This window comes from Hydra vulgaris, chromosome 12, assembly GCF_038396675.1.
Source record: "Hydra vulgaris chromosome 12, alternate assembly HydraT2T_AEP".
Classification (NCBI taxonomy): domain Eukaryota; kingdom Metazoa; phylum Cnidaria; class Hydrozoa; order Anthoathecata; family Hydridae; genus Hydra; species Hydra vulgaris.
Genome location: NC_088931.1, coordinates 17,837,501 through 17,858,753, shown reverse-complemented (window position 1 = coordinate 17,858,753; position 21,253 = coordinate 17,837,501). Strand labels below are relative to the sequence as shown.

At 27.6% G+C, this 21,253-nt stretch overlaps 1 protein-coding gene and 1 long non-coding RNA gene across 4 annotated transcripts in view; both read left to right on the top strand.

The window, feature by feature from the left end:
• The first annotated feature begins 1,012 nt into the window (after nt 1–1,012).
• Nucleotides 1,013–11,033, top strand: LOC136087676 (uncharacterized). The gene is made up of 2 exons (XR_010641979.1): nt 1,013–1,103; nt 10,845–11,033. It is a non-coding gene; the product is annotated as an uncharacterized LOC136087676 (long non-coding RNA).
• Nucleotides 11,034–13,435: 2,402 nt separating this feature from the next.
• The window catches only part of LOC101241841 (uncharacterized), a 15,303-nt gene continuing 7,485 nt past the window's right edge, over nt 13,436–21,253 (top strand). The window contains exons 1-9 of one of the 3 annotated variants that reach the window (XM_065812406.1): nt 13,436–13,747; nt 14,971–15,060; nt 15,204–15,565; nt 16,206–16,872; nt 17,010–17,123; nt 17,279–17,368; nt 17,481–17,608; nt 17,891–18,005; nt 20,347–20,430. In XM_065812406.1, the coding sequence (XP_065668478.1) occupies nt 14,979–15,060; nt 15,204–15,565; nt 16,206–16,872; nt 17,010–17,123; nt 17,279–17,368; nt 17,481–17,608; nt 17,891–18,005; nt 20,347–20,430 (1,642 nt within the window). In that variant the 5' untranslated portion in view covers nt 13,436–13,747; nt 14,971–14,978. Of the gene's footprint in view, nt 13,748–14,586; nt 14,739–14,951; nt 15,061–15,203; nt 15,566–16,205; nt 16,873–17,009; nt 17,124–17,278; nt 17,369–17,480; nt 17,609–17,890; nt 18,006–20,346; nt 20,431–21,253 lie in introns of those variants that run through there. The other 2 variants (XM_065812408.1, XM_065812407.1) reach the window with 2 other exon arrangements.

Below are 21,253 nucleotides of genomic sequence, written 5' to 3'. Positions count from 1 at the left end.
TTCATTTATAGTTTACTAAATTTTAGTGCAAAATACAGGTTTATTTATTTATTCTAATTTAATTTTCTAAAAATCTGTCTGTAGGATTTCAATATATATTTTTTAAACTTCAGATAAAGATGTTCCCTATTACTAATATTTTTTTTGTAGATGCTTCAGGATTTTTTCGATATAAAAGTATGCCTTTACTGTTGAGACTATGTACATAGTCTTAACAGTAAAGGCATACTTTTATATCGAAAAAATCCTGAAGCATTAAACATTAAATAATAAATTTAACACAATTAAGAAACGATAAAAGTAATAATAGCAAAAGATATAATATTATATTAGGGCATTTGTCCTAATATAAGAAATTGTATTTTGTCATTATTACTTTAATCGTTTCTTAATTATGTCAAATTTAATATTTAATGTTTAATATTCAATGTTTTTATTATGTGAACAATGGGTTACTCAATATTAACATTTGATTTATATATATATATATATATATATATATATATATATATATATATATATATATATATATATATATATATATTTATATATATATATATAGTTCTTTTTTTTTCCTTCAGATGGCGGTAATATGGTTTAGTGTATATACATTTTGTTGTGTCAATAGATACAAAATCAATTGACATTTGTTAATTGATTGTTGATTCGTTGACACACAAATTTAAAAAAATTTGTACAAAGGTTATGGTATATATGTGTTTATATATATATATATATATATATATATATATATATATATATATATATATATATATATATATATATATATATTCTTTTTAGATATTGATCATATGCTTTATTTGTACGTTTATATACAGTTGGTTGTGTCAATAAATTTAAAATCAATAGACATAATTGATTTTTGGTTTCTTGACACATAAATTTGTAAAAGCTGTACAAATATTTCCGTAATCAGGAAATACAGCAATTAGTTTTGGATATGCATTGGCTATTTACAACAAAAAGTAATAATCTTTTGTTATTAGTGAGTAGCTTCTTTATTTTTTTTCTAAAGTAATTTTTATGCTGTGTATTGTATTTTTATTGTATTGTACAATGTACTGCAACATATAAATTAACAGGTAATTTTGTTTGACTTGTTTGTATTTTCTGAAATTACTTAACGATACAAAATTATATTTAACTTATTTAATTATTAAATATTTTGAAAAGTAATAAAAAATTTGCATCAGAGGATGAGCTCGCTTCAGTGAAGTAAGAAAATAAATTAGAAGGATTGACAGGATAACAAAATAAATAAAGATGTGTAATTCTAATTCTGAGAACAAGATAGTATACAGGGGTGTACCTTCATGATCTTCATGTACTTTTTTCTCAAAGCGCGACTAAAATTATGAAAAAAATGCCTTTTGGTAGCCCGACAGGACAACCAGACAGTTTCTTATTTACAGTAAGTGTTTATTAACTAGTTAATAAACATTTACTGTTTAATACTAAACTTATTACCAGACTACGTATTATCATAATGGACGACTCAAGTAAGACATAAAATTTCAGAATTCAGCAGGGTGACTGAGAAACACCCCTGTTATATAAAATATTATATGAAAATATATTTTTTAAATTTTTTTGAAAACAACATTTTTTAATTAGAAAAGTTAAAAATCATATTTTTCTGCGGACCTTTAGACTTTTTGAACGTAAACAATCTAAAATATCAATTGAAGTCAATTACTGTAAATTTTTGGCACCCAATATTTTATTTGGTTAAAATATTTTAGGTGTTATGAAGCATCTGCTGTAACACATTTCTTTAGCATGCTTTAATTATCAAAATAATATTTGTTTTGAGTAGATAATGCCATAAAAGAATAAGAAGATAAGCTAATAAAAATGTTATTTTAAAAAACATTTTATCTTTTAAAAAAATGCTAAAACAGGTTTTAAATCAAAGGTTTACAGAACCAACTCGATGCTCTATCCGATTGAGCCGCACATTTTTATGTTGGCCAAAATAATATAATAAAAACTTTTAAGTAAACATAGATTACTTTTAAGTAAGCAAAAATAATAGTTGATATAATAACAAAATGACTTTAAAATATTGAAATAATGAAAATGAACTTAGAAAAAATGCAAAGACAGTTTAATGTACATTAAAAATTTTTATGAAATTTAAATAAGTTACTCACAAATAGAAAAAAGTTAATTCTAATTAAGTCGTGGTTAATTGACAGAGATGAAATACAGGTATCCTTTGATATTGTGAACTTATACCCATCAATACCATTAAAAGAAGCAACTTTAGTACTTTTGGATCAAATAAATAAAAGCGTTTCTTACAAAAACTCAACTAAGCTTACTTTAACTGAAACAAAACAACTAATTGAACTTTGTTTGTTTCGTTGTTATTTCTTGTGGGACTGTGAGATTCATGAGTTGGAGAATTCAGGCCCAATTGGATTGACTTTTATGGTTGTTTTAGCTGAATCTTTTTTACAATACCACGAGGAAAAGACAATAAAAATGGCAATGACAATGATTCCTTCAATTGATATTAAATCCTTTTATAGATATGTAGATGATAGCCACGCTAGATTTTATAACTTAAAGCAAGCGGAACAGTTCCAAACAATCCTTAATAGACAACAACCTTCTTTAAAATATACTATTGAAGTTGAAAACAAAAATAAGATACTTAACTTTTTGGATATAACTGTTATTAATAATACACATGGAAAATATGAGTTCAAGGTTTACAGGAAAGATACTATAACCAATATCCAAATCAAACCTCATTCTAATCATGATCCCAAAATTTTAAAGGCAATATTTAGCGGATATATACACAGAGCATACTCAATATGCAGCGAAAACCATTTAAAAGATGAGATAAAATTTTTTAGTTCAAGGGTTTACTGAAAATGGGTACGATGAAAAAATGCTTAAAGATATTTCTTATCACGTTCGAAAAAAACGTTTGGCAAATAAAAATGAAACTCTATCAAACTCTAATAACCTTCCTACAATTTCTTTACCATGGATGCCAATAATATCTCCCAGACTTAGAAGAATATTCAGAAAAGCTGGTTACAGAACTGTTTTTAAGTCAAATGCTAACCTAAAAACGCTATTAACGTCTTGAAATAAATCAAAATTACCACGCAACAGCCAACCTGGAACCTATTTAATTAAGTGCAAATGCTCCAAAGTGTCGGTGAATCGAAACTTCAAATAAGAACAAGGGTTCAACAACACCAAAATTTTTTGACTGAAGGCAAGTTAAACCAGTCTGCATTACCTTTGCATAAAGTAAATTGCGATGATGATGTTGAATGGGATAGGGCAGAAACACTTAAAGTTGAGGATAAAAAATTTGAAAGAAAAGTCCATGAAGCCTTGGAGACACAAAAACATCAATGTTCTCCAATGTACGGTGGTATGAATTTGGACAATGGACAATATGTCAAAACGAATTTTTGGACTTCATTTTTTTCATACTTACGTAAAAGAAGCCATTATAAAGTTGACGTCAAAGTTTAAAAAAATTTTGTTGTTATTTAACTGTCACAATTTTTGTAATTATATTATTTTATATGCTGATGATGCCGGTGCCTATAATCCGGCGAAAATTTTAAATAAATTATTTAGTATTGAGAGAATTCGTATTATCTGATGTTTTAAATTAGTTTATATATATATATATATATATATATATATATATATATATATATATATATATATATATATATATATATATATATTATATATATATAGTTTTGAATCTCGAATCGAATCACTATTTTAAGGAAATCCAAATTTTTATCTTTATATATCTCTCTATTATAAAATTACACAATTAGAATGTTATTTGAATGAGCTCTTTTTGTTACTTTTAGCCCACATTAGCCTTTCCGCGTTTTGCTCAGAAAGGCTATTGCGTTTACTATCGATTACTCTTTCCCACACAGGACTAACTCTTTCTGATAAAAAATTTGTAGCTTGTAAGCTACAAATGAGCATCCATGGTGCAGTGGTAGCACGCTTGCCTCAGAATCAAAGGGTCCGTGGCTAAAACCCCACCTCTGGGCAAGTTTTGCGACATTGGTAAGGAGAGAGATGCGTAAACTTCCAATTAAATGTTCATCCGCGTTGCTCTGTGATAGAACCGTAAAGACTTTCTGGGGCAACTAAATAAAATTAAAAAAGAAATAAAAAAAAGCTTGTACAGCAAGAAGATCAAGTGCAACTTGATTATAGGACAATCTGAACGTCCCAAAGTTTTCTCGTAAGTGTTCGCATTATTTTCAAAATTTAATGATCTGATCTGATCTAAGGTTCTTTTTTCTGGTAGGCTATAATTTCTAGAAACTTGTTCAAACATTTTGTCTAAATTTCCATTTGTTTTAGATGAGAAATTTGTTCTATCGAGTCGAATTTCATTAGGATACATAAATACTTAAATCTTCCTTTTTTTTAGATACCATAAAGTAAGATTTCACAATTTGTATTTTTGCCAAAGTAAACATTGCTGATTTAAATTGAGGGTCTAAGAAAGTATCGATAAAAAAATCGCCTTCACTAAATTCAAACCTGATTTTCAACTGGGTAGTAAGATGATCAAAAAATATACTTATTGCTCTTTTATTCATTAAGCAATGGCAATTTTTCATTTGTAATGCACAGATAAACTAAATTAACGCTCACGCTTTTTTCTGCACTTAGAATAATAGCGGTTGCGTATAATGCATTTAAAATAGAAGTAACAATTGTTAATAATTTTTCTTGCGTTTCAGTTAGTCACTTTCATACAGTTTTTTTTTCTGTTTGTACTCAACTAGAGCTAGTTCTAAAGAACCATCATTTTATAAATTCATCTAAATTAGTTAGAAGTGCTGTTAAAACGTGTTTCCACATCCATTGGAGGCTTATGAGCAGAGCAGCCTAGCCAATTGACTCCAAGAAAACCTGCCACGTAAATTTCTTTCTATAAATAGTAAACAAATTAAAAAACAAGAATGTTTAAAGTACCTAGGAGTCTATGTAGATGAAAACTTATCTTGGCTTTCCCACATAAAATACATTGAATCAAAAATTAAAAAAACTATTGGTATAATGTATAGAATTATTCCTTTAATTAATACTCAAAGTCTTAAATTAATGTACTTCAGCCTAATTCATAGCTATATCAATTATGGTAACATTGCGTGGGCAAGCACACAACCTTCTAAACTTAAAAAGATATTTAGTGTACAAAAACTTGCTTACAGAATTAAATACGGAAAAAACAAACTTGAGCATGCAAAGCCATTAATGAGGGAAATTAAGATGATGAATGCATACGAGACAAATATATTTTAACACATCTTTATGCATTATCCAGACCCGTAGCAACGGAGGGGGGGGGGGGGCATCAGGACATTTGTCCCCCCATAATTTTTTAAATAAATAATTTTGAAGAAACTGAATGAAATAATGACTAAAAAAAAAAGGTCCTTAAAACTATTTCGGGGTAGTACTGCCCCCCCCCCCCCCCCCCATATAATTTTTGTTCCTACGGGCCTGATTATCATTTAAAAAATATCACACCAAAAAACTTTGAAACAAAATTTAAGATAAATCAAAACAATAACTATTCTCTGAGATCAAACGAGAGGCCCACATACACACTGCCTTGTAAACTATATAATATAGTATAAAGAAGAATATAGTATAACATATCGAGGGCCTAAGATATGGAGCAGTTTTAAAAATAGCCACATCAATATGGTGAAAACAGTAAATTCGTTTATGTTTTATATAAAAAAGAAATTTTAACATCAAATGACAGCTCAGAAACTTAACATATACACTATCGTTTTTTTAATATACACCATCGTTTTTTAATCTAACTATTTGATATATTCAAAGGAATTCATTCCTCTTGTTGTCTATTTTAATTTATTTTTTATTTATTTTTTCTTTACGGAGCTTTGTTATTTTTTTAAAGATTTTAACGAAGTTTTTTTTCTTTTTTTCTTTTTTTTTCATTTTATTATAATAAATTTATTTTCTTTGCACTTGTTAAAGCTCACATAGGAGCTCTATAAAAAGATTGTGGCGACTCTGGTCATCCGTATCTTCTTTGAGCCCTTGTCTTTTTATATAAATATATATACATATTCTTTTTTTTATCGAATAGTTTTTTTATATTATTGTATGTACAACAAAATACATATGTACATATGTATATATGTATATAATACAATATGTATATGAAAAAAAAAAAGAAGTTTAAGTGCGCACGACATACTAGGGGTAGTGTTCGTTGTAGCTCGTAAAATATTATCTGAAGTCAAGTCAAATTTCGACAGCACGTTTCTTATAATTTCCTCTGTGGAAATAGCTTTGTTACATGCATTTATTATTCCCACATTTACAACTGATAAACCGCATGGTTCTAAAATCAACGAGGATCAAATATAGTGACAAGTAAAAACAATGAGAGTAATTGTCGGTATTAAAGTGATCAAATGTATGCTAGGTTTGGAGATAAACTGCTGTTATATACTTTGTAGGAAGCTGTGATATAGATCATCGACAAAATCAACCAAATTTTTAGATAAAGTGGTCGGGTGTGGTGACAGATATTGCCCTTGAATAAACACCAAGTACAAATTGATGAAGCCAGATCCAGAAGGTGTTTCAAATGATTTTTCATCTTCAATTTTAAATCTAAGCTCTGCGCGATCATATTTTTTATGAATAACTGAGTCTTTACAAGGTCCAACAAACGTCAGTTTAATGAAGAGCCTGATGATTTTTTGATTATGTTATCGGAGTTTTTTTTTGTAGCAGTTGCGCGCTTTTTAGATTATTATATATTTATTTTTTTTAGGTGCCAAAGAAGTCCTTATGGACTTAACAAAGAGCATTTAATAGGAAGTTCACCCCTCCTTCCCAACCGATATTACAAAGTTTGCTTAGAGGTGGGGTTTGAACCACAAATCTTACGTTTCTGAGGCAAGTACGCTACCACTGCGTCACGGCTGCTCATATGATGATTAAGAACTAAAAACTTTTAAAACTTTCAGACTCAAGATATTATGATTATGATTAACAATTTTTAAAACTTTCAAACTCAAGAATTATATTAAGTAATGGATTCAATATTTTAAAATAGTTTAAAATTTGAATGGAATTGCAAAGATATCGAATTTCATAAACAAAACTGATAATGATTATTGTTGGTATATGAGGAATCCATTTGTAAAACGCGCTGAGACCATGTAAATTGATTTTAAAAAAGCAAAAAAAACTGAACTTCTAATAGTTGCACATCAATAAGTTGACATTTTCTTCGCCTAATTTTACGACAAAAAATTTTCAATTAGTCTAACATTTAAATAGATAATAGATTTCAATATATAGATGATGCAAAAAGCTCAAAAATTTGATGATCCTTAAATATGATCTTCAAATAATAAGATTGGGTTTTTTTAATTTTAAAAAACTGACTATAAAATTAATTGATTTATTGATTTCACTGTTAAAATCAAACTATTATATTATACATATATAAGTTTTTTTTTTTTTGTTAATATATAATTACTTATTGCATGGGGGAGAGTGGGGTATTGATGAACACCTAAGCGGAATGCAAATTAAAGACACCAGTTATACATAATTGATCATATTTATTGCTTATCATTTAGTCTAACTATTCAGTCACAAACCCCCAAAAGCAATTTTTATACATCTTTTTATAAAATAAAAATTTAGGGCAAAAACAAAACCATTGGTGTTCGGAATTACCCTACGCACTTAGAGTCATTCCGAACACACCTAGGGGTAATCACAAACGTTGTTGTTTAATAACAAATAAAAAGCTAATTGTTGTAACTAAGTGCAGAAATCACTGACAAAACCTCAGGATATGCTCACCTCCACCAGGCCTAACAGTTGTAACTCATAATCTAGTCTTCCATGAGCAGATCATGAAACTTTTCATCGCGACTTAATACAACAACACTCTTTTAAAATTAATATTTAATTATTTAATTATTAAAGTTTTAAAAAATTTCAAACAAAAATCACAAACAAAACCCCAAGACGTGCTTTCTACAATTGTGCACTTTTATGCAAACAGGACTGGCATTTATGACACATATTCCAGTCTTCTGTGGGTGAATCTTTATACTTTTTTCGCAAATTAAACAAAAAAGTTCTGTATCACCTCTGGCTCTCATTTTTTTCTTTACATGATGATAATCAGCCTCTAATAGGTAAAAGCTCTTCATTCTCTTTTTACTTTTACCAAAAGTATTTTTTACTTCTTCCTTCTTACTTTTCTTTTGCTCTAAAATATTTCTCATTGACGAACTACACCTTTTCATGTAATTGAGATGTAATTGAGAACTAGAAAGTTGTAATTAAGAAACGTAAGATGTAATTTAGAACATGAAAGCTATAATTAGGAAACGTAAGATGTAATTTAGAACATAAAAGTTGTAAATAAGAAATCGTAAGATGTAATTGAGAAGATAAAAGTTGTAATTGAGAAAAGTATAAAGAATACAAAGTTCTTTGTATTTTGAATTTTGTTGTCCTAATATACTTTGTAATTTAAGGCTGGGAATAATAATATAATATCAATAAAATATAAAAATTCATGAAAAAGGCATTTGAGGTTTAGGTGGTAACTGGAAAAATCCTATTGGGTGTCAATTAAAACTTTCTTTTATTTTTATTTGTGAAAAATTTAACAGAGATTTCACATGAATAATAAATAAAACACAAATAATTTATTTATATAAAAATTTAAAATTTAAATTTAAACGTCATTAAAAATCATTGCAATACTCAGTTATTCACCAACTTGAACGTCTTCCATATTTAAAATCATTGCACAATGCGTGGTCGTATGTTGTACAGCGCGTGTACAATCACCTCCCATTATTGTATTTTTTGCCGCAGTAACAATTCATTTTAAATACTGCAAACGTCAAAAATGCAAACATTTTTAACGTTTATTTTTATTTTGGATCAGATACTATCCACTGGGTTTAATATTGGGCTGTAGGGTCCTAATCGTAACAACTGAGCCGGTGAATTTTCAAACACCCTTTCCAAACAAGCGTGACATGGAGCATTGTCTGTCACGACGACCAAATCCTCTAAGCGATTTCCGGATGTAACCCACTGATTAAACAAAGCCAACATCCAATTGTTACAAGAATCTGCTTTAAATGATCCTCTACGAGTTTCCATCACGACGACATTTGTTGTTGATATATCTCCAAACAAATGTATGTTTGCACCTTTTGAAGAAGGTATTGTCATTATTGTTCTTTTCCCCTGTTTGGCACGTCCTTGCGTTTTTCTACAAAAAAGATTAAAATTTGTTTCATCCAACCAAACTATCTGATGACCATTTGTGATGTGTTCTTTAATGTTCTTAGCATATTCAGCTCTTTTTGGTTTGTTTTCATTACTATTCATTGCAGTAGGCTCCTTGTGCACTTTTTTAAATGAAAATAGTCTGCCTTCGAGGTAATTGGCAATTGTGGTTGTGCTGACGCTAATATTAAATTGTCTTAATATCCTTGTTTTAATGGCCACCAATGTCAACTGAGAGTCACATTCAATCTGTGTTTTTGTTTCTTTGATTTTATCATCGGTTAATTATTTTGGTTTAAAACCACCTCTTCCAATAAAATTTAAATTTTCGTTGCGGACCCAATTGTATGCTGTCTTATATTTGACACCTAAAGTTTGCACCAGAGTCATCCAACCGTCGTTTCGTTCAGCACATTCAATTACTCTTCTTCTATCATTCGATAAAGGTAAAACATAATGTTTTCTTTCAACTTGTTCAGTTGTATGTATTTCATGTCTACAAACTGGACAAGTAGGTTCTGGTTGTTCCAGAAGTGGTTGTATACAAATTGGATGAAATAAATGCTTGCACGGATTCAATTTAATAACAGACTTTCTATTCATAGTGTATTAACAAATAAAGCAACGATCTTTCAATTCCATCACTGTATTACTGTATTGCTGGTGAATATAAATACTAAATTTGATATTATTAACTTATTAAAATGCATGTCCAAGAAGATCTTTTATAACGACCTTTAAGCTTACATTGAATACGCAATTACAAATAATGTATTCTCATTTACATATTACAATTTCTTAATTACAACTTTTGTTTTTCAAATTACATATTGCGATTTCTTATTTACAAGTTGGATTTCTCAATTACATTTTAAAATTTCTTAATTACATGTTGTGTTTCTTAATTACATACTGCGACTTCTAAGTTACATGTTGTATTTCTCAATTACATCTTACTTTTCTTAATAACAACTTTCAAGTTCTCAATTATATCTTGAAAAGGTGTAGTAATAATTGTGGAATGTTTCTTTCTTAAACATAATCTGGTTTTCACTCTATTAAATGAAACTATGTATCTAACAATTTATCTGCTAAAATTAAACGTGACAAAAGGAATGGTTTTATATCCATAGTAGCTACAACAGGAAGCTTTTTCAAGGAAAAATGTACATGAAATTATCAGAAAAATATAGAATCAGTTTATTGGGAAAAACGAACGCAGATTCACTACACTACTGCACATCTGGAACTGAGTATGGGACCCTCTCTCAACAGGCAAAAAGAAATTGTTAATCATCTTTTTCTATCATGACGTTTTGACCATGTTTGGAGTTACTCCGCGTTCGCTATTACCCCACTCTCCCCTAATAATAAAAGTTCAGTTAGCCTTCACATATGTAAAACCTAACTTGATTAAATCTTTCTTTTATTTTTTATTGCATGTTCTGTGAATCTTACTTATATATATTTTTTTGATTTAGCAGAGATCATGCCCAAGTATATTAAGAATGAACTAGAAAAATGTGTTGCAGATATTCTGAAAAGAGCGCCGGATAGAAATGACGTCGGTGACCATGAAAACTAAACCACGATGACAGTTTTTATGACATTTTTTAGATCTGTAATTTGTAATATGTTTTAATCTTGTGTATACTTTTAATTTTGTGTTTTAATTGTTTTAATTAATAAGACACGCGGGTTGCCGTTTCTGTTATGATTATAAAACATATATAAGTTACATAATCATAACATAAGCTTAGGTGTTCATTATTCAGAACTTTTTTTGAACGATTAAAAGACGTCTTTTCTAGAACAATTTTGTATAACTGTAATTAAACGAAAACTCTAATTTAAGTCATTTTATAATGTCTTTCGAACGTTCTTAAAGGAGCGTATGATCGTATGATCTAAAATCAGTTTAGAACGCGTCCTAGACGTTCTGTCTAAACGTTTTTTGAACGTCCCCGTGCCCGTTGGGTTTGCCAAAAATGCTAGATTTAAGACAGGCATATGCAAGTAATGTTGAGTATATTTCAATTTCTAGACATGTATTCTTAGACGAAACCGGATTTAATCTTCCAATCAGTCATTGTTATGTATATGCACCCGTAAATTAAAGCTCATATGCTATGACACCGGCAAAAAAAAGAAAAAAATATATAGTTTAATGGCTTATTAATCAATGAATGGCATAATTGCATATGATTTAATTGAAGGTGCATATAGTGGATCAAAATTTTTGGTCTTTATTTTGAAAAGTTTAAAAAATACTTTACATTTAATACGCGAACATCCTGATAACTTTCTTATCATGGCTAACTGCAGGCTTGATGTTATACAAATATAAAAAGAAAATAGTATTTGCAACAAACTTGTTATACTTTACACGCCACAGCTTGATCTGATTGAAGAATATTTTAGCGAATTAAAAACAAATTATAAGGCAGTAAGACCTCTTTCTAACACTAAAGACAAACCAGGGCTACACTGTTAGTAGCTAATCGAACGGGGAACTTCATCCCAATATATGAAAGAGCTGCGAGACTTCTTCTATGCGCTATTTCTAGACAGCCAATTATTTGATTAATAAAAGTGTGTCATTTAAATACTTTTTTAGCTTTAAATAAAAAAAATTTTGGTTCATAACTAATAATTAAATAGTTTAATACATTCTTGTATATATTGAATCTCAAAGAGCTTCTGTATTATTGATAGTTCCGATATTTATTATCTTATATATTATTTTAAAATATTATGCTACATAAGTTAAATTATATTTCGGCATAAAACTTTATTTCGGAATAAAAAATTTTATATTTCAGCATAAAAAAACTCAAATTTCGAAATAAAAAAACTTATATTTAAGTATAACTCTGTAAGTATTAAGTTGCTCTAAAAAGACCTAACAGTCTTGTCAAAGTGCACCGCGAGGAGTAAAGTGCCACTATCTTTACCGATGTCGCATAGCATTGGAACTTACATCTTGATCTGAAGGTAACACACGAACCACTGCGCCGCATTTTCTTTTTTTTTTTATTTACCTTGTATAAGATCATACGAACTTATCATGAAGCCCATTGAAATATTAAATTTAATAATAGTCAAAAATAAAAAATCAGCTCTTTATATTATAAAAGTATGTTTCTTTTTTTTAAAAGCCAAAATCTAAATACCAGTGTATTCCTTATAGATGTGCTACAAAGACCATCATTTTAAAAAATTGCTTTAGATATTGCCAACATCTATTTTAAGGGTTAGAATATATTGTTGCTCAAAACAATAAAGTAAAATAATGGATTTTTTTTTAGTTTGTTATTTATCTATCATTAAAAAAATTGAATTAAATTTTTTTAGTGATAGATAAACTAAATCATCTATTACTAAAAAAATTGAATTAAATTTTTTTAGTAATTGATGGAAAATTATGACATCTAAAATATGGCAAAATAATGACAATTATAAAATAAAGTTGGCGACCTTGACGACATTAATGGCTTTTCCCGTTGATGTTAAGTGCTGATGTTACGCACGAAAAGTATTTTTAGAAACAGTGTTTTAATCAAAACATTTTTTACTAACCTCAAAACATTTTTGTGGTCAAACTGCCCACAAAAACTTGAATATTTGTGTTGACTAAACAAGTGAATTTAAAAACTCGTGATGTTTAACTGAATTAACAAAAAACTCGTGATATTTAACTGTATTGATAAAACTATTAAAATGTTGTTTAACTTTGTTATTTAATATAAAATATTAATGATGTGATATATACGATATATATATATATATATATATATATATATATATATATATATATATATATATATATAAATTATGATACTATATTTAAAAAATGTTTAAGAAAAAGCATTAAAATATACGTAGATTGTTGACGCAATGAATTTTCAGGATTAACGTTAGCTTACTCAAAATCGGTTTTTTTTGCTTTAGTTTTGAAGCGTTTATCGTTTTTTTTTCGTTTTAAAATTTTGGATTTGGATTAACTTTTTCTTTTATACTTGGAAAATATTTAAAATAATTGTTTATCATTCTTTTTTTACTTTTTCATATAATATAGGAAGTTATCAATTAATTGAAGGAAGGACATCCAATATAAATTTTTTCAAATTTTCACTTCATAGAATACCAAAGAGACTGGTCTAAACTATGACGTAATTAATAAAGCAGAATGTCATAAAACCAAAAGGTGTTTACGTTCTTTGTACACGTCTTTGCGTGTTAAAAAAAACAGTTTCATCTGACCGCATGTTTTCTACACGCTCCTTTTTTTTGAGGATATACTAAATGTGATCTGCTAACCGTCGACTTCAAGCAAACAGAATATATAGTTCATATTTGAGATAACAAATACTAATTGAAGATACTGGTATGAAAAATTTTATAATGAATTGTTTTTTAAAAAGCGGTTTTAAGTAGTTAAGATTAATAAACGACATACACAAACTTTAATGAATGACATTTTCATTCAAATCCGTCTTTTATCGTTGTTTTTACGAATAAATTGCTAGGGCTGTTATTTTTGTTGTTGTAGCTTTCTGCGTTTTTTGTTTGTTTGTTGAATTTTTTTTTTTTTTTTTAAAAAAAGACATTTAAAGGGCAGTTTTAAAGAAAGTTTTTGATTTATTTTTTATCGATTTTTAAAGAAATAGTGTATAATAAAAATATAAAAATAAACATTGAATCTCTATCACCAAATTTTTGGAATTGTTCATTTCTAATAAACACTTAAAAGTCTTGTTGCTATTCACTTTCACTTACTGATTATTTGGTTAAAATATTTATAGCCATATGATAATATATAAAGCAAATATATGTCTGTTTATTGTTAAAAGTTTGGTTTATCTTTGTTAAATCGCTAAAATTCACGTTTATTGTTCCGAATCGCTAATATGTAAGTACTTGAAAATTAAAATCAAACGAATCATGTAACTCTAGTAACATTTTAATTAAATTTAATTTTTAGAGTGTGTTCATACTAAGGTAAAAAAAAATCAAATATGCGCGACATAATAGCGTGAGATATAAATATTAATATCGTTATTATGGGGGAAGGAAGCAAGATAGGGAATTTGTTTTATTATGAAGTGTTGAATAGATTAAAATTCAAAACACTTTAAGACAATATAATCGCTTCCTTATGGCAAGTAAATGATAACCGCGATTAATGGAATGTTTTCCCGTAAAGCATATTGTAAAATACTCAACTATGCTGTCATTGATTATTTTAACAAAAAAATTATAAGGACTAAGCAAGCATGCAATCAACATTAAGTTAAGCTCCTTGCTAATAAAACATCAATTACGAAATGCCTACGTAAAGTTGATTTTGCTACGACAAGCAACGATACAAAATTATTGTAATTAATACGACTTTTTTTTCTTTCTGCAAAATGTTAGGAATCTAATCGAAGATTAACTCGAGTCTGCGTTGAAGTTTTTTTTGCGTACTATAATTATAGAATTGTTTATGTTATTTAATGATGTTTGAACTTAAATAAGATTACGGACGTTTTAAAAAACATTCGAACAATAATTTAACGTGTTAAACTACGAACTTGGTTTTTTTTTAGATTGTCTCCTTTTTTCTAGACATTACTATGAGCCAAATACAAAGTTGCCAGTCAGAAGACGACTTGAATAGGATGAATTGGGATGAACATGGTTTTTTTTCTTCTTCAAGTAGGATTTTTTTACTATTAGTGCTATATATTTATAGTAAATTTGTTTAATTGTTTTTATTATTGTTTTAAACAATAGTTATTATTAAGATAACAAATGGTTTTAATAAAATAATAAGAAATTTCTTAAAATTTGTTTTAAAGATTCTACATTTTATTCTTGCCACCACGAGAGCCGTGCGTCAACTGGTTTGCCGAAAAGTTACTTCGAAAATAAGTATGTCGATGACGGAAAAAGAGATTCCGTCTTACAAGAAAATCGACTCAATTATCTTAAATCATTTTGCGAGCCTCATAGGAATTTGAGCTCTGCTTTGTATTTGCAAATGAATCAGAGTGAAAGACCAGAGTTTCCTTTTCGTCAGATCAAAAACGACAACTCTAAAGATATTGCTACTTTGTACTTTGAAAACGTAAATTCTTCATCCCCACATTTCTCACGTTCTCAAAGTCCTTCAGATGAAGACAGTGGATACTCGTCAAAACAAACGTCGCCAATTTCTTTAGTAAGCCATTTTGATAACATAGATTAAGTTTATTTTAATTTCTAACCTTTCCATTTACTTAAAATTTAGAAATTTGATTCATTATTTTCAAATATTTTGATTTCATGTCATTGCAAAACTAAACATAAATGATAGCCGTAATATAAACTAAAGTAAAAAATTTACCGTAATATTGGACAGTTTATTATTACAGTAATTAACCAAATTTTTGTAAAAAATAATTATTATAAGGTAATACATGCAATTATTGGCACTCAAAAGTTACTTTGTCATTAAATAAAGTTATGTTAAATAAAAAATAAAAAAATCTCATAATATTTTTTTTGACTCTCATTTTTGCCGAATGTTAATCATATGTTGTTCTACGACTGATAATAAATATATAATTGACGCCAATAACTGTATGCGTTTCTATATTAATAGCTTACCCATCATAGAGATTTATGTAAAAATCTACACTTTGATGGAGTAGTTTTACATATGTATTTAAAAAAAAATGTTTATATTCATTAAATTTTTAATTTCTATAAAGCTTCTCCCAGCCTCCCTCCCTCCCACCCAAATATCCAAGTATTTTACGTTACTGATTACATAATTTTTTTAAGGTGAAGTTATTAAACTTGGTTTTAATTTTTTGTAGCAAAGTTTTCATCGAGCTCAAATCACGCCATCAAAAAATCCATCACCACCACAATCGCCGCGAATAACAGAGTCTAACAAGAAGTTTTTTTATAACAACATGGCCAGAGTGAGTGACTCTACCTGCCAAAATACATTTGAAGAAACAGCTAAGCAAGATTTATCTTTGGAACAGAATAAACAATTATTGTTAGTAGAAAAATATAAACAAAAACTCTCTGCTTTAAATAATTATCAAAAACAAGCTCTTCTTCATCACTTGCAACAACGCGAAAAAAAAAGCATAAATAAAAATCAAAATTGTGGTTTTAATAATTTGGCCAATGAAAACGACGCACTGAAAATCGAAAATCAAAAAAATTTTGACCAAAATTTGAACTTTTATTGCAAAGATGATTTTCCTTTTATTGAAAACATGAAACAATTGTCGATAGAAGATACAATTCATAGAAGGACCTTAATGAAACAAGACAATATCCGACAAGCATTAGGTGCTGTAAACAGTAACAGTTCCGTCTTAAAAAGCAATAGCAAGTGTCAACACCACGTGGATGATCAGTTTAATACAAAAGACTTCAGCTCATTAGATGTATTAGAAGATCCTAGATGGAATGGAGCTCGTTCTATTTTTAATGGAAGCGCTGAAAGTCAAGATTATATGCAAAGAGGTAGTTGTTCTTTAAATTATTTACTTATCATAATTATACTTTTTATTCAATTAAAACAGTTTGCTCTTTAAATATAAAGATTTTTATTTAAAATTTTTATATAATAATTTATATAAATATTGAAACTTTTAATTTAGATCGAAATGAAGTCTCTTACACTTGGAGCGGACACTTGCCTCCTAAAATTTACAAAAACCTTGTTTATTCTAATAAAGTTTTTTTAGGAGGAGTCCCGTGGGATATCACAGAAGGTTATTTCAATCATTTTACTTGATTAAGGATAGATTTCTGAAAAATACTAAAATGAATATAAACTAAATTGCGTTAAACAGATTGATTTAAAACACTTATTTAACATTTTTGTGCTGTTGTTTTTTTTATTTTTTAAATAAAACTTTCTGTTTAGCTGGTTTGCAACAAACATTCCGTCCTTTCGGTACAGTTAGTATTGAATGGCCAGGCAAAGATGGAAAGCATAGTAGACATCCTCCAAAAGGTAATTCACAAAAGCTTTATAATATGCTTAAAAGATATTTTGTTTGTTTACTAAATTAACTAAACTAAAAATTTTTCTTTTCCAAAATTAAACTAAAATTTTTCTTTTCCAGGTTATGTGTACTTATTATTTGAATGCGAAAAATCAGTAAAGGCTCTTATGACAAATTGTACACATGATTTTTCTAATGGTGGAGATTGGTATTACAAAATTTCCAGCAGAAGAATGAGAAGCAAGGAAGTGAGCAGTTTGTAATTACTAATCTAGTGATCAAGTTATATATATATATATATATATATATATATATATATATATATATATATATATATATATATATATATATATATATATATATATATATATATATATATATATATATATATATATATATATATATATATATATACATATATACATATATATATTTTATTATAAATTTATATAATTTGCAACCTCGAGTAGATCGATTAAAAGTTTAATTACTTAGAAACATTAACAAATTTTAAGCACCCATGTTTTTAGATTCAAGTTATTCCTTGGGTATTATCAGACAGCAACTTTGTACGCAGTGCTTCTCAAAGGTTGGATTCAACCCGTACAGTGTTTGTAGGAGGATTGCATGGAATGATTAATGCAGGTATAATTTAAGTTTTAATACTTTAAAAAAATATATCTACTTTGCTTTCTTATGCTCTCGGTGTAACGGTTTGACTTCTTTTTAAAATGTTCATGAGTAGCACGGCAAAAGGTTAGATACTACAAAAAATAAACCGGATTTATCATTTGGGATTATCATTTGGATCTTTCTATATTTTAAACAATTATTGATTATTTATTAAATTATTTATCGCTGATTTTTTCCAAAATGGTCCAAAATGATAGTGTGTTTTTAATGTTTTCATACTTTTTGTGAAGATTGTAATAGCATATCAGTGACATTAAATATGAAATTAACTCTTTTAAAAAAAATAAAAACCGTAAAACACGTGTCAACGGGTTTCAAGGTTAAGTCAACAATCGGTCGGCTACCCAACCCAATGTGCGTGTCGATTTTTTTTTTTTTTTTTTTTTTTGTCTTGTTTAGCCTTAATAAAGTAGTCTTACAAACATAAATATTTCTGGTCTGCAGCATCTGTTCATTTGTTCAACTCATTTAACAACCTGTATATTTTGTATTGTACACAACTTTTATGTTTGCGTCAAATTATTATCAGAATTCTTAAAGACCTCAATAAAAAGTCAGGTTATATAAAGAAAAAATTGTACGGCATTATATATAAGACTTTAGTTTAGTTCTAGAATTTCTTTTCTTGTGAAATTATAAACATTTTCCTAGCTTCTAATAATGAAACCATAATTATAAATAAGGGAAAAACAAGTAAAAATATTTTCAACCTGATATTACATTTTAAAGTTATCAAATTATAATACAGTTATTGGTTTTAGTATTTCAAAAAAGCGAAACCAAAGTATTTGAAAATAAGGAAGTAAGCTACGAAATTTTAAGTAAATGAAAAGATTAAAAATTGAAATCAGTTTAGAGACCAGATTCAAAACTAATTTTCTAATAGCACTAATAATAACGTTTTGCGCATCGAAATTAATTTTAAAATATCAACGTCCGAAATTAATTAAATTTTTTGAAACTAACCAATTGTGTGTCAAATGTTGTCCTCTTTACACATAAATCGGAAAATGTATTTATCTTGAATTAGAAAAACAGGTTTTAATCTTAAAATTTTTGTTTTCTTTGTTTAATAAATATTTAAACATATGACTGCTTAGAAATTTAACTTAAAATTAATTTAAAATCTTAGTTTCTATTTTTAAATCTTTAATCTTCGTAAAGCGATAAAGCCCTTTATTACAATGTATGATACATTAACTATGAAGCTAAATATTAAAGCTAAACCTGAGTCATTTAAAAAAGAAATTATGCGCACGATTTAATATCTCAAAAAATAAAAATAAAACATTTTAGAATTTACATTTAAAATATTTTCAGAGATTAACACTTTCCATATAGTTTATATGATATTTGTCTGTTTTATACTTGTTTATATTTTATATTTTCCACAACTTACATTATCAACGTAGAGTATGTTTGCAACTACTTTTTAAAAGCAGAAAACCTGCTGAAGTTTTAACTTCACGGTTTTCATTAAAAAGTATTCAGCACTTTCCATACAGTTTATATGATACTTATCTGTTTTATACTTGTTTATATTTAAATCTTTTATTGGGAATTTTTTTTAACTATTTCAAAGTTGGTTTAATTAAAACATTAGTTTAGGAGAGCTAAATTATTAGCATAATTGCAACTAAATGTTTTTTATTAAATAATTTATATCAATAGAAAGACTGTTTTTGTTAATGTAAGGACTATGTAGCATTATAAACACTTTCGAAGATTGGAATTGTGACTTAAGTACATTTTTATACAGCTTAATAATGTTTTGTTGTACAATAAATCAAAACAATATTTCCTGATTAATTACTGCATTGTAATCTATGTATATAAAAAAACAAAGTCATTTGACGTCTTGATTTTTTTCTTGCTTTATTAACTGTGGTCCTTATTTTTAAGATCTGTTGATTGTTTGCGTTTTATTCTTAGATTAAACAAATATTTGAAGTTTAATTTTATTTTTTATAGACTTTACTTTTAAATGCTTGCCTTTTACGTATGTGTGTTTTTTAGTCAAACTCTAATTTGCTAGCAATGCAAAAATTCTCAGAAATTTATGTCAATATCAAGTCTATAAATAAAAAGTCTATAAATAAAATGCTAGGATTAGGTTGTCGTTTTTTTTTTTTTTTTTAAATTAATTGTGGTGTCATGAAATTTTCAAAATAAAAAAAGTTCCCTCCTAAAATTAAATTTTGTATTCACTATCATTAATATTTTATAAACAATCACTAAACTAAGTAATTTTTTTACAAACACGTGTATATTGTTAATTATTGCTTTCTTTTAGAGGCATTATGTCAAATAATGAATGAATTGTTTGATGGCGTGACTTATGCAGGGATTGATACGGATAAACATAAGTACCCCATCGGTAAGACTTTTTAATGATTCGAAAAAAAATGTTATTATTCTTTCATGGTGCACAACATTTGCTTTCAACTGAATTAACAATAACATTTTTTTTAGCATAATGACAAATTAATGCATTAAATAAAGTTTTTTAAAGTTGAAGCAATTAATTTAATTAATTAAAGGTCTATTTGAATGCTTGTTTGTTGCTTACGCGAAGGGTTTAGATGCATGCTTAAATAAAGCTAGGCAATAGTTGTTATCATTATCGTTGCGTATAAAATCGACTAATTCGCTAACGTTATTTACTAATAAAGTAACGTTGATCTATTAAATGAATCGTTAAAATTATAAAAAGTACCAAAAGATAAGATCAATAAATTGTTAAAAGACAGTTTGAACTAATTCCATCAAAGCTTATAGATCAATTTAATAGAATTATATTTAAAACTTCATTTTTAAAAACTGAAAAAGATTTTAATGTGTAAATTGTGACTGTTTTGCGAGTTTCGTGAGTGTTTTTTGAGCTTTGTTAAAGATTATATATATATATATATATATATATATATATATATATATATATATATATATATATATATATATATATATATATATATAGTATATATGAAAGTTTGTGAATACCAGACCCGTAGGAACGAAAATTGTATGAGGGGGGGGGCAGTGCCTAATTAAGCGGTCCCGAAATAGTTTTAAATACCTTTGTTTTGGTCATTTTTTTTTAGTTAAATTTTTTTTTTGGGGGGAGGGAATTTGTACTTACTGCCCCCTACCCCCACCCCCATTTTGCTACGGGCTTGAATACTAAAAAACAATATTGAATTAGC